Genomic DNA, 19,011 nt, shown 5'->3' on the forward strand with positions numbered 1-19,011 from the left:
TCAGGGCTTCTGGGTCTGGGACTGGAAAGACAAAGGTGGGCAACTTGTGATTCCACCTTGTTGTAAAACGGTCGATCATAAGACGCCTCCAAAGTGCGTAGATCCGAGTGAAGACCATTTGATCGAGAGACCATTCCATGTGAAGGACTTTCCCTTTCCTGGACAGATTGTTAGCCGATACAATTAGCCTGCCTGGGGTGTGTCTGTTTTGTACATCCATGTGGAGATTGACAGACCAACATAGGAACTGTCAAACCAGAACACACAGGTCTGATGACTTTGGTGACCCCTTGTTTGAGGAAATAGGTCACCACCACAGAGTTGTAAAACATACTGAGGACCATTTTGCTTGAGAGTTAATCTTTCTGGAAGTGAAATGTGTTGATGACAGCCTTCATTTCTAGAATGTTGATGTGTAGAGGCCTCTTACCTTTGTACTGGCATCAGTACATACTGTTATTTCCACATGGGGCTTCTCCAGTGGGATTCCCTTGGTCAGCCAACTTGGGTTGTGCCAATGACACAGGAATGAGTGTATCTTGGGTATGATCATGACTGTTTCATCGAAGGGACTCGAAAAAGGACTTAACCATTGTGCTAGCAACGACATTTGTAAGGGACGCATGAAAAGATGGCCGAGTGGGATCAAGTCTCGCTGAAATCCAAGCAGTGTTGGAAAAAAAAAACATACCCACATGGACAAAAGACTGGGATGGATGTTGGTCTGACTTTTCCAATTTCATCAGAAAGCCTGGATGATCTAAAAGAGAGAGGAAATTGTTTTCTACCTTGGAGCAGAACAGAACTTACCATGTGTTTCTGGAGGATGTTGTCCAGATACATTGCTGTTGTTGTAGATGATGTCATTCAGAATAGGGTGATGATGCAATCCATAATCTCTGTAAAACACAAGAGTTGATGTTGAGGCCAAAGGGTTGGGCTCTGAATTGATAAACTCTGTCACGGTGAGAAATTGGAGAATTTTTTTAGGCCCCAGGTGGATAGGGACATGAAAACATGCATCTGTCAGAATACTTGTCCCTTTGGACAGAGAGGCGGATTGATCTCACAGTCTCCATCTTTAATTTCGGAAGTGCAATGAATTAGTTGTGGTGACTCAAGTCAATGATGGGTCTCACTTATGGAATAGCCTTGAATAAAACCCTGGGTATTGTGATCTATGATCTCCACTGCTTGTCTTTTGATGAGTGACCATATTGCCAGTTGTAAAAATTCATCCTTCTCCTGATCTGACGGCATGTCTGTAAAAAGGGAGGGGAGAGAGGAGCCCCTACGGTCGGCCATCCACAGGTAGGCTGTCTATAGGGGGTTGGGAGGGTAGGTCAATGATTTTGGTTGGGAGGCTTGAAGACAGAGAAATTTGGTTTCTTACCACCTTTGTACAATTGCCTCCCAGGTTGGATAGACTGCTGTCTCCTGGCATTGGATTGGGATCGATACTGGTGCACATCTAACTGAAAAGATCCCCCTGTCCCAAGGCTGTTTAACATCCCTACACACTGGTGGGTGCTGAGTGGTTCCAAATGCCTGAGTGTGTTGGTTGAGCAGCAAGTTGGAGGGGCAGTTCTTGGGCTGCCTGCCTCCTTCTGTTCTTTTTCCCAAAATCAATGGCAAATCAAATGGGTTTATCTATCACCGGTACCAGCTGCTCCAAATTTCTGGCTGGATGGACCGATTTCTCACGAAAATCTCCAGTATAATAATGGTCAGTTGCCACTGGTGTGGCTAGATGGACAGATATCTCACTGAGATTCCCATACAATCTATCATGCTGGGACAGCTACATGGTCGGTACCAGCTAGATGGCCTTTGATTGCTGGACAGCTGGTAACGGTGTGGTGGTATTAAGAATTGGATCGAATGGATCATGTACAATCCCATGTGTCCTGACTTACAGGTCCAAAGGCCATGCTTGGGACCCAATGGATCATGTACAAATTCCATGTGTCCTGACTTACAGGCCCAAAGGCCATGCTTGGGATCCAATGGATCATGTACAAAATCCCATGTGTCCTGACTTACAGGCCCAAAGGCCATGCTTGGGATCCAATGGATCATGTACAAATCCCATGTGTCCTGACTTACAGGCCCAAAGGCCATGCTTGGGATCCAATGGATCATGTACAAAACCCATGTGTCCTGAATTACAGGCCCAAAGGCCAAGCTTGAGATCCAATGGAAAGGGGCAAAATTTGTTGCATTGTTATCTCCTGTACCAGATGACACATCTATTTGAAAGCTGATTGTACCCTTTCCACATCCTGCTGCTGATATGACTGGCCGATGGTTGCACGCAACAAACTTTCAGGAGTGGGGCAGCATCCTCCACAAGACTCACAATGGAGGTTGACTTAGGATGAGTACTGAGGGCATCAATGCTTTCATTCCTCGATTTAGTCCATCATTCCTTCCCCATTAGCTGCCTTTTGGACAGCCCAAATTTCTTCCAACTACGTGTTACATATGCTGCATGGTGGTTATGATGTGCATTTTGTACAATACAGGAGTCATGTTTATCCTCTCGTGCTTTAAACTTTTTTCACTTGAAGCACCTGGATGATATTCCCACTGAAACTGTACAAGAAAAGAAAAATAAAGCATAAATTAGTAATGTAGTATGTTAGTAACTTGTTAAATCATTCTTGTTACTAGTGAAAAGGTGAAAAAAGTATTGTGTTAGAAGCCTGTAGCCATTCAAGAAAAATAATGCCTAGTTAACAATTCTATCAAAACAAACAGCAATTAAGAAGAAACCATGCATGAATTAGCAATGCAGCAGATTAAAACTCAATAATATTATCTCTGTTATGGAGGATGCGAAATTAGTCAAAGCTGTGCTGACTCATAATGACTTTGGATGAGGTCAACAATATTGTGGTATAACATGCTCTAAAATAGACTAAGTCCCTAAAGGTGACAAAATCATTCAAATTTGGCAGAAACTGTCAAAATAATATATTACAACCTAGAGCAGAATGGTTAATCCACACAACAGATCCAAAAAGAACATTGGATGGTTCAATTTGAACACAAAATGGATTGGAATGTTGGACATTAAACTGTACAATGTTACCAGTACAGCAGCAAATATATAAACTAGTGACACCTGGTGGTGGCATGGGGAGATAATAAGCAAGAGCTATTGCCCTTTATATGAAATGGACAGGAAACGACAATTTTCATCGTTAAGTAGGGCTGGATTCTCGAGGTAGGAGGCTAATGTTCCTAACTTAATGTGATTGGATTTGTACTTGAAGGAGAAAACTTAAAAGTGCAGAATGGAAAATGTGATGGGAAATATTCTGTTGTGAACTTGAACCTGAAGTTAGGTACACACCTTCTAATGACATTGTTGTTGTTGGGTTTAACGCCAATTTTCAGCACATGATAGGCTATGCATGGCGGCCAGTATTAATGGTGGAGGAAGAACCCGGGAAAACCCTGGGAAGAACCACTGACCCACGAGAAGCTACTGGCAAGCTTTCTCACATACCCATATTGACCAAATCCCAGACTTGAACCCACGCAGACAGAGGTGAGATGGCAGTGATCCATAATGGAGAGCGCTTTAGACCACTCGGCCACTTGGGGCCCCTTCTAATGACGTATAAGTTTACCAAGTTCCATTCCTGAATCACAAATGGCTTGAAAGTTGTAGAGAGAATAGGAAAGGTCAATGGATGAACATATGATTAATACTGCACTTGATTTTTGCTAAAAGGCTGGGTACTATAAAAAGTATCTTGTTCCTGAGCATGCAAGGCAATACAAGAGGTAAATGATACACAAAGTACAACAGGGGATCTAACAAAATTGAAAGGCCATAGTCTTGTCTGTTGAGGGAATGGTCATGGAACAAATCAGTTTGATGTTATGCATCTCCCATTGTTAATTTTCAATGGGATTATAGTTATTACCTTCAGAGCTGTGTTAAAATCCTCCACCAGTTTTAGCCACTGAGATGTCTGTTTAGAGAACTGGGCAGCATTTGCCTGAAGTATCTTAGTCTCTGTGTCAAGCTTCTTCTGGTTTACATAGGCTTGTGCCACTCTTTAACAATAAAAACATAAGAAACAAAAAATTAAAAAATCAGGGCTCGAAATTAGCGGTAGTCCACTAGCTCAAGGCTAGCAGACTTCCTGTCGGGCTAGTAACTTTCATAATGTTAATAGTCTGATTAGCTAGTAAGTTTCGGCTATCAATAGTCAGCGTTTGTTTATGCCATTCCCTAATAAAGACTTGACTTAGCAGATGTTCTGATGAATCAAAGCAGTGGCCATTGTAAACACTGTCATAAAATATTAGCATGAGAAGAGGAAGTCAATTTCTGCCTCGGAAAGGTATGTTTCTTTAACAAGAATCCATCCGATTTTGTGCATTTCATGGTCCCGTCATTAACAACGGCAGTTTGGTAATTGATCCTAATTAATCTGATAATGAATTAAATGAAAAAATGACGTGGTATCACACTTTATTCACTCGACCACAGTAACAAACTACAAAGCAGTATACCACACAAAAGAACACGTCAAAAACTATTCAAAGAAATTAGTTTGCATGCTTCTTTGTTTAAGGTTCTTTTTTTTTGCTCGCTACCCAAATGCTTCAACGGTCACAAACAGGAAACTACATATTTTACATTTCCATCGAAATAATTAAAGAATTAGATCAATTTATTATGATTACGTTATTGACACATCCTTTCCATACCACTACTTTTTCTATGATGATAATAATAGTTTTTATATTTTTTTTTACAAGAATGAACAAATAATTGAATACATGTGGAGATATCCAAGCAGAATGCCGTACATTTGTTGGGAATTAAAATCTCTGAGCATGGGCATCTAAGATTTGAAAATTTTCCGTCTTATTATTAATTTAAACAATACATTGAGGTTTGATTAATTAGGAACAATTACCAAACTAGCTGTTAAATACAATGTGCCAAGCGTCAGACAGCTTCGTTTGATGGGAACACATCTTTTGCAAGCTGAAACTAACACTATCTTCTGATGCTAATATTTTATAATAGTGTTTACAATAGCCACTGCTTTGATCATGCAGAACATCAGCTGAAGTTAAGTCTTTGTTAGGGAGAGGCCATTTAATTGTGGGATGGGGCAAAGACACGTGTTTTGAAACGTGTTTCTTGCTCAGACTTTCTTATACAAAGGACACTGTGCCATTCCTTTTCTTGCTTTAAATAATTCGCATCAGCTATACTATCACATCTTGTATTTCAAAACAAGGCACAATTCCCTCCTTATGAGACAGGCAAAATGTGGCGTTTGATAGAAGGTGTTCAGCCACCAGAAAAAAGCAAAAGTTGAATGAGAATGAAGAGGAATAATTCTTATAAAGGGAAAAGCGTAATGGAAAATTTCAGAAGAAATGGACAAAAGACATGGAATGGCTGAATTATGATGAGGAAAGGAACGTTATGTGGTGTAACTGGTGTATGCAATTCACAAAAACAAACACACAGAAAACATCCAGTTATGTTGTGGGTTGTTCAAACTTTAAAATTGAATCGAAAATATACATGAAAGCTGTGTGACATTGTTTTGTGAACAGGACTAGTAAAGATTTGGCAGGACTAGTAAATTTCTCAATATACTAGTCCTTCTGGATACAAAGAAATTTGTGTTAAATTCGAGCCCTGAAAATATACTTCAAGATGGATGCCATGCAAACTCACTTATTTGCAAAACTTAGCTAGATATCTGGACAATAATACAATTGTTTGTCCTATGACATAGTTATGTAGCTCTGCCCCCACATGAGGGATAATCCTTGCTGCCACATGAGGGATAATCCTTGATGCTACATGAGGGATAATCTTTGATGCTGCTGCTTTTAACCAACAAGTGTTAAACATGAAGTCTCATTGCTCGAACATAGAGAACATTTTGCCAATCTTCCTCCAAATTATTCTCCTGTGTTTTTGAGAGCTATTGATCTATCATTAAAAGACAGATAATAATGGTTCAATTTCAGCGAAGGACACATTCTCAATGTAAACTTGTTTAAGAGCAAGAACACCATCAAATTTATATGTCTGCAAACATAAGCATTAATAACACTGAGCCTTGCAGGGATTATATAACATATTGGTAAGTAAATAAAAATATTGGGGATCCTGTGCAGCTTTCTGGGGCCTTCACACAAGGATATACTGTTTACAAAATGCTGCAAAACGAAGAAAAGTTGTGAAATAGAAAATAGATCTTCAATTTATACATTATTTTAGTTGAGAAACATATACTTTATCTTTTAAAAATATAGAATATATCTGTTATTTGTTAATTTTAAATTTTGTGGATTTCTGTTTTGCTTTTGATATATTTGTCTTCCTTTTAATATCATATGGACATGATCAGGCTGTAAAATCAAGGCAGGTAAACATGATAAATGTTTGGATAGCTGTAACGATAGTTTATCCATAAGTGTTAAGTTACTAGGCAAATGGGCCGTGTTGGACAAAAGAATATTGCTTTAAAAGGATATTTATAAACTACATGTAATGAAAGCCACTATTTACATCTATACAATCATATTTATTTGAACTGATTCTTGATGGGTTTAACTGTTCATGACTTTTAATCCAATCTAGCCATTTCTGCACATTTTGTTAAAACTTCACACAGCTCTCTAATCATTCAGGATATTAGTCATTGTTATCACACAAACCATAATTGCACCTCTTTGATATTTTAAAATCGTCACATATAGAAGTGACACAATACATTAGAAAACAGTCGATAAGTTTCTGAGAGAGTGAAGCTTGTCTAAGATAATGGTGGAAGGTGTAACCATATGTGGGATTCCAATTTGATTGGCTAATAGCAGCTGTCAATTAAAGCTTGCTAGAGGTCAAGTAGTGTGTGTGTGTGATTTGAATTTTTAATGTAGTTTTAACAATTTTCCTGTCATGTCACTATGACGTCTGCAGTGTGACTGTTTAGAATGATATCTAGCATGGGGGCATTATGCTGCAGATATGTAGCATCATGTCCCACCCAGTCACATTATCCTGACACCATGCTGACCAGTCCTAGCACTAACCTCTTAATGCTGTGCACTAAACAAGGCAGCTGCTACTGTTACTTTTGTAAGTCTTTGGTATGACTCATTCAGGGTTCGAACCCACGACTTCTTGCATCCAAGGCAGATGCTCTAACCACTTAGGCCACTGGAGCAGTCACCAATTATTGTCGTAGTTGCATATTACATTTATCATGCATAACTTTGTGTGCAGATCATTAAAAAAAATCAACCAGTTTTTGTCTAAAGAAGATACATGATGATTTGTCACAAACATTTGTTTAAAACCTACACTAAAAAAATGTAACTGACAAACATTTAAGATTTTCAAATGATTTCTCAAGCATTCACTTGTTTGCAGATACAAATATCTACCCTGCATTCAAATGATCCACAAGTGCATGTGTCAAGGCTGTGGCTGCAACAATTGCTTCCTTTTTCTTCTTCTCTGAAAAAATGTAAAACAAATATTTTGTGTGAGTATATCACAATCATGCTCCATATATTGTTTTGGTACCATATAGGCCACACACACACACACACACACACACACAAAAGTAACAAGGGAGGTAACCTCTACAGACTAAATTTAGCATCTATGAGTTTCCTCCCTTACCATTTGGCTCTCATTTTTGTTGCCGCTTTTGACAACATTTAACAAGCAAGTCTCCATATTTGCTTTCACACCACATTAAATTTTGTCTAACTCTGAAGTAAAACAGATTTTCAAGTACTATTCTCTAATGCTCTTTCTCAGACATGCAACTAAGCTTTGCAGATTACATTCCTTTAGTTGCATGAATGAATTTAATTACTTATTATAGTTGTGTTTTTACTACCCAGCATTTTACAATGTGGGATGTGAAAGTTTTTTTTCCTGCCTTTCCATCTATACCTCCTGTCTGTACCACATTCATTTCTGCATAATTAATTCTTTAGTAGACAGATTTCAACCAAATTTGGTGTGCCACTTTACAATGATGAAACCTTAATCGGGTTTGATTGTTCGTATTAGCAAAGTTAAAGCCCCTGAATCTCTCTTTCTGGAGCAGTTTCCAAATCTCCTGGAACATGGAAATTCGATAGATGGCAACCTGATTATTCTTGGAGATTTCAACTTTCACTATGACTGTCCTGGAAACCCAAACACAAAACTCCTAGATTCCGTTAATGTTTTCAACCTCAAACAGTCAGTTAACCAACACACCCATAAACATGGTCACATTTTAGACTGGATTCTTCATATACCTGATGATAACATTTTACGGTCCTCCCTGGTAACCCATGAACTTGCATCAGACCACCTCTGTATTATATGCCATCTTGACGTATCAGTCCCTAACCCTCCACCTTTATCTGCTACTAAGAGAAACCTCCTTATGATAAACAGAAGCAAACTAATGCATGACATCCAAGCAAACCTAACAACTTTGTTACCTCCTACAGCAGAACAACTTAATAACTGCCTGCATTCATTGCTCGACAAACATGCCCCAGCTACTAAGTGCACAGTATGAATTCAAAAGTGTTCTCCATGGTATAGCAGTGTTAGGGACCAACTTCTCACTGCTAAAAGAGACCACTGTAAAGCTGAGAGGGTCTGGCTTTCCACCAGACTCACTGTTCATAAGTGGGGCCCCGAGTGGCCGAGTGGTCTAAAGCGCTGTCCGTTATGGATCACTGCCATCTCACCTCTATCTGCGTGGGTTCGAGTCTCGGATTCAGCCAATGTGGTTATGTGAGAAAGCTTGCCAGTAGCTTCTCGTGGGTTGGTGGTTCTTTCCGAGGTTTTCCCGGGTTCTTCCTCCACCATTAATACTGGCCGCCATGTATAGCCGATCGTGTGTTGAAAAATGGCGTTAAACCCCACAACAACAACAACAACTATTCATAAGCAAATCTATGAAGCTGCTAAGAAGAATGTCACAAATATAGTCCATGCAGCGAAATCAGCCCACTACACTACTAAGATCATGGAAAGTTCCAGCTGCAAAGAGCTCTTCGAGATTACTAACAAGCTAATGTCAAGGAACAAATGTACACCACTTCCAACTACCTTCTCTCCAGTCGACCTTCTGGACATGTTTGCAAATTTCTTCTGCGACAAAGTACAAACCATTAGAGATAAGCTTGACACCACAATTTCAATTGACTTGTCATCACCATACAGTTGGGATACAGAATTTGAGCAGCAACCATTAGCAGCATTTGAACCTGTCTCTATGGATTTTGTACGTACAATCCTGATGAAGAGTGCACCAAAGTCATGTGAACTTGATCCAATTCCAACATCACTGCTGCTTGAATGCTTAGATCCAGTATTGCCTTCACTAACCGATGTTATTAATACCTCTCTCTCATCCAGGGAATTCCCATCATTTTTCAAAACTGCCATTGTAAAGCCTCTGCTGAAGAAACCAACACTAGACCATAATGATTTAAAGAACTACCGCCCAGTTTATAATCTCCCATTCATATAAAAAATCTCAGAAAAGGTTGTTCTATCCCAGCTTGTATTTCATCTGAATACAAAGTCTTTTTAGCAATGTACAATCTGCATATCGCCCTTGCCACAGTACTGAAACTACTCTTCTAAAAGTAGTTAATGACATTCTCTCTGCGTTGGATAGTGGAAAGATTACAGTCCTCACCCTCCTTGATTTGTCTGCAGCATTTGACACAATAGACCATGATATATTACTTCACCGTCTCCAGCATGTATTTGGCATTCATGATACAGCCTTACTATGGGTTCAAGTCCTACTTGGTCAACAGGACACAAATTGTGTCTGCAAATGGAATACATTCCAGCCCAGTTAATCTATGTTGTGGTGTTCCACATGGGTATGTTCTTGGACCTGTTCTCTTCATTCTATACACTCAGCCACTCTCAAGTGTCATAGATCATCATCCAGTGTCTCACCAATTGTACGCTGATGACACCCAAATATACAAATCTAGCCACCCAACTGAAGTTGATGCTACCATCCAAGGTGTAGAGAGGTGCATTTCTGATGTGAAATCATGGATGACATGTACATGTAACAAGCTGCAGATGAATGATGATAAAACTGAGGCCATTCTGATCACAACACAAAAACTTTCTCCTTCATATCCTTTTCCTCAAACAATAAATATCAGCAACATCAACATTAAATTCACACAATCAGTATGAAACCTAGGTGTTACTCTGGACAGTACTCTCACATTGCACCAACATGTCATGAACATATGCATGGCTGCATATCTTGAGCTGAGATGCATCAGCTCCATTCGCAAATATCTTTCAGCTGATGCCACTAAAACACTTGTGTGTTCATTAGTACTTTCAAGACTGGACTATTGTAACTCAATTCTGTCTGGTTCATTTCAATATCTACTCCAGAAACTTCAAAACACAGCTGCTTAGATCATACTTAGAGTACCACGATCAGAGCACACCTCCCCGCTGCTCTTTACCCTACATTGGCTATCCATTTGATTCAGAATCAAACACAAAATTTGTTCTCTGTGCTACGTTTCACTACGAACTCCAGTCCAACATACCTATCTGACCTCACCCATGTGTACACACCAGCAAGATACTTATGCTCCTCTTCTGACAATCGTATACTCATTATTTCCACTATGAAAACAAAGTCATATGGACAGCATTCTTTTGCATACCAGGGCTCAGCAACATGGAAACTGCCCACTGAACTTAGACACAAAGACAGTGATCCCATTCAAGAGTGCTCTTAAAACTCACTTATTTCGACTGCAAGAACAAACTTAAAGACCTAATAATGTTTCCTACCTTAAATATTTTCAGCATGTTTTTTTGTTTTCTAATTTTTATGGTGTTTGTTTTTGTAATTGTAACATTATATATGTTTTTTATGCTATAGGTGTTGTCTAATGTTGTAAAGTGCTTAGTGCTTCTAAGATTAGGCGCTATACAAAGTCCTCATTATTATTATTATTATTATTATTATTATTATCTGACCCACCCAATTTATTTCTACACCATAACTGGAGTTCAACCAAGTTTTGATATGCAGCTAGACAATGATTAGGCCATGTCCAATCTCAGTGTTTCCTTCTTCAGTGATTCAGCACAGTTATGAAACCTGATTGTCAGACCAATACATTTCCATTCTGCACTCTATTTCCCTTCACTGGATTTCAAACAATTTTCTTTTGCAGCCTGATAATGATAAGAACATGGTTTATGTGCCATCCTTCTGTGCATTATTTAGCCAAGCTAAATCCCCTGATAAACAGTCACCACTTTTAAATCCACCTAACTCGTTTATTTGATTTCAACCAAATACATTATGGAGCTTGATTTTTGTGAGATGCTGGCTTAGTCTAATTGTTGGCATTCTGTATTACATCTGTGCAGACTTCTAGGCCTTGATTGTTGATGGTCAGACTTTACTTTCTTTGTGTTCTGTAACTCCCTTGGTTATTATTGGATTTCATGCAAATTTTAATGGCAGCTTAGACTCCTGCAGAAATTTAAGAAAACTGAAACAAGTAACTCTATGACTTCCTTATATGGATTTTAAACAAATGATGACAAATATTGGAAAGGATTATGAAAATAATGTGTACTCAAATGCTGAGGCAAGATCTATGCATAATTTCTATTTAGTCAAACCTGTCTTAATGATCAACTTTACAGAGCAGTTATCTAATCACAACATCTAATTCCTCTTGCAAATTTCCTAAATAAATGGCATGTGTGTAGTGGTCACCTGCTTTCTGCAATCAGCTGCCAAGTGTTTCCTAACCAATAAATGGTTTCTCCTTGCCTTAAGTGGTCATGAGCATATATTTAGATTTTCACAACAGCTGCGATTTTTTTAATGCATGACTGGCACCATTTTCATTCCAGACCAACTAGGCTATGGGGTGAATATGTGTGCAGAGTTCATGGCAATCCTTAAGTAGATTTAGGATTAGTAATGATAGCAACCTCATGCAAACTGACATGAACAGATCATCCTGATTAGAGGAACTAAAAATTGCCTGCCCTGATTCAAATGCCACTTGTCCCTGAGGGTCCATTTTTCTTAGTATTATTTTGACTCAATATCGAAACTTCAGTGATTTAAATAAAATAAATAAATATAATAATGCCTTAAAATGACCCTTTCTGTGTTTATTTGCATCTCAAACTAGTGGACTAAGGACATAAAAAATATGTGACCTTGTATTATTCTGATACGCTGATTTCATTATAAGTATTGTTTCTCCAAACAATGACACAAACCATTTGTTTATTGCTCTAACAATATCCTCCTGATTGACTGGATCAGCAGAATTGATCCTCATAAGTATCTGGAGCCCTTCCTGCTTATCTCATCTTTGCTAGCCAAGGTTCCAATGTGATAACCCTATCTATACCTTGGCAGATCAAACATATATATTGGTGCTTGTCCTAGCAACATCTATTGGATTTAATGAATTGCCTCCCTTAGAATGTAATGCCAACTAACCATCAGTATGGTACATTTTTACAACAGCCAAAAATGGTGGTTTTAGTTGACCTAAAAGGGATGTTTTTGTACTTTTAACATCAAAAGTATGACTGGGTACCAGAGGGAAGCCATAGCAGGTGTATCTGAGTGAAAGGTATTTGTGTAAACACAGACTGACACTGGAAAATTGCTTATTTATTTGCTCCCTTTGTCTCAATCATGTGGGAACAGTGTTCAAATCTAAACAACTTCATTTTGATTGGATGCAGTGGCTTGCCATCATATCCAATAAAATTCACAGGAAATATCTGCTCAATATACCCAGGTATAGATAGGGTTATCACATTGGAACCTGTGCTTCTCTAAACTTTTTAATTTTGATATTGTTCATGATAATGTAGGAGGGCTCACAATAAGTACGACTTCCAACAATTTCCCAATGTATGCATTTTCACATGTGGAATTCTTAATAAATTTGGCATTAGGGATCTATGACTGTCTAATTGTCTTCTTCGTAAGTTCACTCTATTACAATCTGTAGGCATGAGCATTGTTGGTGCTTAAAGCAGTTTCAGTTTTTAATGTTGCATAAATTTTCACATGATGCTCAAAGTTGAAAATAACAGAAGCCAGAAAGCCATAAGGCTTTTTTCATTAATAAGTAAAAAATAGTTTAAAGTTTCCTAACTAGGTGATGTCATTGTACAGTGAATCAATCGATGAGACACAATTACAGGATATACCCACTCCATGTATCAGTTGATTAAGCAGTTACTAACTCTTTGAATTAAATGTAATACAAAAGAATATAAATATTTCTGTTTATTTAAGGTGACAAACATTATCTTAGATTAACTATAAAACAATTACAATATACCGCTTGCTATATTTAACCAGTTTTATACTGAGAAAATGACAACTCATTGTTGATGAAGGTCAACTACTTAATAATCAGTAACCAATGAAATATGAAGAACAGATATACTAATCTTAGCCATTTAGGGGCATAGTTATGATACAAATACACAATCTTCATATGGTTGACGGACCAAGAAATAAGAGTCCCAGCAGGGAGCTGAATATATATATATATATATATATATATATATATATATATATATATATATATATATATATATATATATATATATATATAGAGGCAGTCCTTTTTATAATAAGCATTTTAATTAATATTCACAATTTGAGAAAAGGAACAGCGGCCTGTGACCTTAAGCATTTTATGTGTCTTGCCTCCCCCACCCCCCTGCCAAAAATAGGTTGGAAGGCCTTGGTATTGAAGGCACTGTCAAAATTGGTTAAATAATGGCGTTTTGGAAAGGTAATGAAGATATATGACTGTTTTCACCTTGTTTTCTTTCAACCCTTATTACTGTACAGTGGTATGATTTTGGTCATGAAGTCAATAGAAATATAGCATTATATCTGAAATCATGTTATAATGAGTAGATGCAGATTGACACTGTAAGAATAAATGTGTGTGCATTTTCTACCCTTATTACTGTACAGTGGTATGATTTTGGTCATGGGGTCAATAGAAATATAGCATATATCCAAAATCATATTATAATGTGTAGATGAAGACTGACACTAAGAATAAATGTGTGTGCATTTTCTACCCTTATTATTGTACAGTGGTATGATTTTGTCATGGGGTCAATAGAAATATAGCATTATATCTGAAATCATGTTATAATGAGTAGATGCAGACTGACACTGTAAGAATAAATGTGTGTGCATTTTCTACCCTTATTATTGTACAGTGGTATGATTTTGGTCATGAAGTCAATAGAAATATAGCATTATATCTGAAATCATGTTATAATGAGTAGATGCAGATTGACACTGTAAGAATAAATGTGTGTGCATTTTCTACCCTTATTACTGTACAGTGGTATGATTTTGTCATGGGGTCAATAGAAATATAGCATTATATCTGAAATCATGTTATAATGAGTAGATGCAGACTGACACTGTAAGAATAAATGTGTGTGCATTTTCTACCCTTATTATTGTACAGTGGTATGATTTTGGTCATGAAGTCAATAGAAATATAGCATTATATCTGAAATCATGTTATAATGAGTAGATGCAGATTGACACTGTAAGAATAAATGTGTGTGCATTTTCTACCCTTATTATTGTACAGTGGTATGATTTTGTCATGGGGTCAATAGAAATATAGCATTATATCTGAAATCATGTTATAATGAGTAGATGCAGACTGACACTGTAAGAATAAATGTGTGTGCATTTTCTACCCTTATTATTGTACAGTGGTATGATTTTGGTCATGAAGTCAATAGAAATATAGCATTATATCTGAAATCATGTTATAATGAGTAGATGCAGATTGACACTGTAAGAATAAATGTGTGTGCATTTTCTACCCTTATTATTGTACAGTGGTATGATTTTGGTCATGGGGACAATAGAAATAGAGCATATATCCAAAATCATATTATAATGTGTAGATGATGATTGACACTAAGAATAAATGTGTGTGCATTTTCTACCCTTATTATTGTACAGTGGTATGATTTTGGTCATGGGGTCAATATAAATAGAGCATATATCCAAAATCATGTTATAATGTGTAGATGAAGATTGACACTGTATGAATAAATGTGTGTGCATTTTCTACCCTGAACCAGTTTAAGTTGAACAGTGCTTAACATTTAACATGCATTAATAATTGGTTATGTTTGCCTATTTGACCTACTTCTTGTCAGTCTAGATCATGACACAATGGAAGCTAACTTCATTATTTGGTGTGCTTTTTACTCATGCAACTTATTCAAATTTGAGATTAAAATGGGTCGAAATCAAAAAAATATTATATTTAGAGTGAAGACAGCTGTTTTGAAATCCCCACAATAAATGACCTCATTGATAAACATAAAGAGAAACAATATTTCGTCATTGCATATTATTTTGAGAAATTAGAGTTTCAAATCTAACCTGAAATTTACTAATGGTATTCACATATACGGTGACACTTTTACAAAGCACATAATAAAGATAAAATAGCTGATTGGTCATAATTTAATTGGGGTCATTATGTAGTAAATGTATAATTATTTAAACCAATCAGCAGTCGTCCTTTGGAAGACCCTTAAGTAGCTCTCTGGAAGTTTTACTAAAATACTAAGTACAAATGTTTCTGGAAATTGTGTAAATGCTTTGAATTTTTCTGTCAAAGTTATATTAAAAAATTTGTGTGAAAGGTACAAATAATTACATATTTATAGAAAATATCTGCTGGTGTGAAAATGCATCAATTAGAGACTGACCATTTAAGTTTCAGAGGTGGGGAGAGGTTGATATTGTTTTAAAAAAAAATAGGACCTTTTGATATTGTTTTAAAAACATTAGGACCTTCAAATATCTTTTTTTAAAAATCATGCTCTGATTTAGAAAAAAATAACTAATTATATCCATCAGTTGAAATTTTTTTTACCCAAGGTAAAAGAAATTAACTATTCTGATTCAAAAGAAAATCACACTCCATTGCATGAAATTAACAGTACTGGTAGTCTGTTAAACCACAGCAGATACATTTTCTGTCGGATTAGTAGTTGTTATAATTTCAAATGACCAGTAAAATAATCAGTTGTCAACAATCAACTGATGAACTAGGGCTAGTGAACATCCAGTCAATTTCTCAATCTACTTAGTCATTCTGGCTACAAAGAAATTTATGTTAAATTCTAAACCTGTATCCCACCACCTTCTGAAAATTAAATGGTTCTTCCCTAAAGCTGCATAGTCTTTAAAACACCAGTTCAAGTGTCACAAGTCTGATGGGATAGCATATTTTTTTTTAGCATTCCCTATTTCCAAACTTCTCACTGGTCTAGCCAGCAAAGATGTGTGATACTGATAGCATGCTGAAGACAACAATTTCTCCAACTTAAAATAGCATTGTGAAATTTATGGACAGGTGTAAAACCAGAATTGTCAGAGTAATAAATGTTGTCTTATTACATATTTATATTAAGCAGGGATCGTCCTGGGCTTCGCCAATGTCGCAAATTGCGATTTTTTTTCCTTATTGACGACAAAAATATCCCATCTGGCGATTTTTTTGGCGACAGAATTTTTGGTTATTTAATTTGTACATACAATGATAGATTTGGACTGGATAAATTAAAAGGGAGAACGAAAGGAAGCCACAAACTTGACTAAGCAATGCATTGGAATCAATCTGTTACACAAACAATCCTTTGTTCGTATTGACAGCCCCATCTTTACAGTGCATTGTTACATCATAATCTGCTTATGCTGACATCTGGGCTAAGTACTGTATGCTGTGATACAGTCAATCATGCTGCCGAACTATACCTACAACTGACCGACTTCTGAAGACGCAAATAGAACAGATACAATTAATTGAATGGCTAAATCTTCTGTTGTTTTTTTTTCTTTTCTTTTCTTTACATATACCAGTACAATAGTTTTGCTGAACCTTCATAGAAAACTGATAACCTCTGAAGTACCGACTACTGTGTATAAATACAAAGCAAATGGAAAAAATCTCAATCACAATTATGTCTGTCGCCAGTGCAGCATTTTACTCATTGATCTTTTCCTTTTGCCATCAATCCGTGTTACGGCTGCTGAGACTTAAACTCCGAAACAAGAAATAGCACCAAAAAAAACAACAACCAGTTTTGCATAATTAATAATAATTATTTATTTCTCAAAATACAAGAGTGAAAGAATCTCTAAATTGGGTGTGAATTTATGCTTATAAATACGGTCCAATATTGCCAGGTGTTGACTCATGTAAGTTTCATTCGTGGGAATGGAGATCCTATTTTGTTTGTTGAGAAAATTTATACAGCATTCAGTGATCATTCTTGGGATTTAGGAAGCAATTCACTACAAGCTTTGTGAAGCTAGCCATGGGGGGGGGGGGCTGCTGATAGACTACTAGTGTCACCTGTCAGTGCTGTGGACTGTGAACGTGGATTCAGTGAGATGAACCTCATAAAAACTGACATCAGAAATAAACTCTGCATCTCATCTCTCGAGAATTTCATGAGAATCAGCATGTACAGATGTGAAAAATTAGACTTTGAAACTGCATTCAACAAGTGGGCAGCCCTAAAATTGCGACGGATCTTCATGTAACACTGTAACATTTTGTTAATCCTTGTTGTAATTAAAGAATTAACAAACCCATCTTTTGTAATTTTCATTGCCTGTTACATTAATAGACTAAATTAACACTTGGAAAAATGTACACTACTTGTTCTGGCGACACTTTTTGAAAATTGGCGACAAAATATTGAGGTTGGAGATTTTTTTGGCGACAGCTTTTTAAAAGCCAGGACCATCCCTGTTAAGGCTTTATATTTCTAACCTAAACTCCAAAGCTAACATTTTCATGGTTTCGACTAATTTTATTATCAAACTTGCATCAGAGGCCGGAACTTTTCTATCTTATAAGAGTTAAAGCAGTGTAATGGAGAAGTATATGATGCTGAAGAAAGTGATCGGTTTACAACTTACTTATGCCTGGGATGAGTGCTTGATATTATTCCCTGAAAAATGTACATTTTGAAGATTTTCTCCATAACTGACCTTTATTAAATTTAAGCTGGATTTCTGCCAAATTTGGTGTGGATACTGATACTTATAAGACCTCAGTGGAATTTGTCACCATTTTACATAATTTCAAAGATTCGCTTTCCCTAATTGTCATATCCATCCACTTTCTTTTCTGCATAATGACTTACTTATATGGATTTTAAACAAATTTAGTGGGTAGCTTGATATTAATGAAATTTCAGTTCAGATGAGTTTGAACATCAGTGTTGCTTATGTAAATATTCAGCAGGTGATAACAATCTTTTAGAGTAGTTAAGGAGTGGCCTATACATTTTACAAAAATTAGTTATTCTGCGTGTGTTACAGATTTCTCCTTGAAAGGGAAGAGCACGGTTGCCAGACTCATTGTTCACCAAGTTGCATTTGCAATGAATCACACTCTATTGATTACTAATCGTCGAGCTTCTTGCTGGCGAAAAAAAAAAAAAAAAAAAAAAACGTTTGTCTAATCAGTGATTAAACTGCCATGCAGCATCGTGTCTGCAATGAGGAGAAATTGCTTTTGTTCTCCGGTGTGTCATCCACTCGTACTGCCTTGACTATATAATACTGCATATAAGTGAACAAAATTAAAGTTATTCCGACGAGGAAATTGATCCAAAGGCGCCTTACCTTGTTTCTCTTTTCTAGCTTGTTGTTTAAATTGGTGCTGCTTCACGAGATTCGATAACATGGTGTAAGTAATTTAAACCATCTTATTTAGGCCCAAAGAAAGTAAGAAACGAAACAGATACATTAGCTTCACATTAATGTCTTTATAATGTCAACTTTACACCTACCGGAAATGCATTAGCGCCATCTGTTCAGTACGATTCAGTACGGTATGGGCGATAACATATCTTGA

General features: G+C 36.8%; 1 protein-coding gene across 1 annotated transcript in view; it reads right to left on the reverse strand.

Moving 5' to 3' along the window:
- Positions 1-18,966, reverse strand: part of LOC149779580 (biogenesis of lysosome-related organelles complex 1 subunit 1-like) — a 25,041-nt gene extending 6,075 nt beyond the window's left edge. The window contains exons 1-3 of the mRNA XM_089940330.1: positions 18,780-18,966; positions 7,444-7,516; positions 3,939-4,071 (exon numbers count right to left, since the gene is read on the reverse strand). Of these exons, the coding sequence (XP_089796456.1) occupies positions 3,939-4,071; positions 7,444-7,516; positions 18,780-18,840 (267 nt within the window). The 5' untranslated portion in view covers positions 18,841-18,966. The remainder of the gene's footprint in view (positions 1-3,938; positions 4,072-7,443; positions 7,517-18,779) is intronic.
- Positions 18,967-19,011: the final 45 nt, after the last annotated feature.

Source organism: Sinohyriopsis cumingii, chromosome 17 (assembly GCF_028554795.1).
Source record: "Sinohyriopsis cumingii isolate HCF-2022 chromosome 17, ASM2855479v2, whole genome shotgun sequence".
Taxonomy (NCBI): domain Eukaryota; kingdom Metazoa; phylum Mollusca; class Bivalvia; order Unionida; family Unionidae; genus Sinohyriopsis; species Sinohyriopsis cumingii.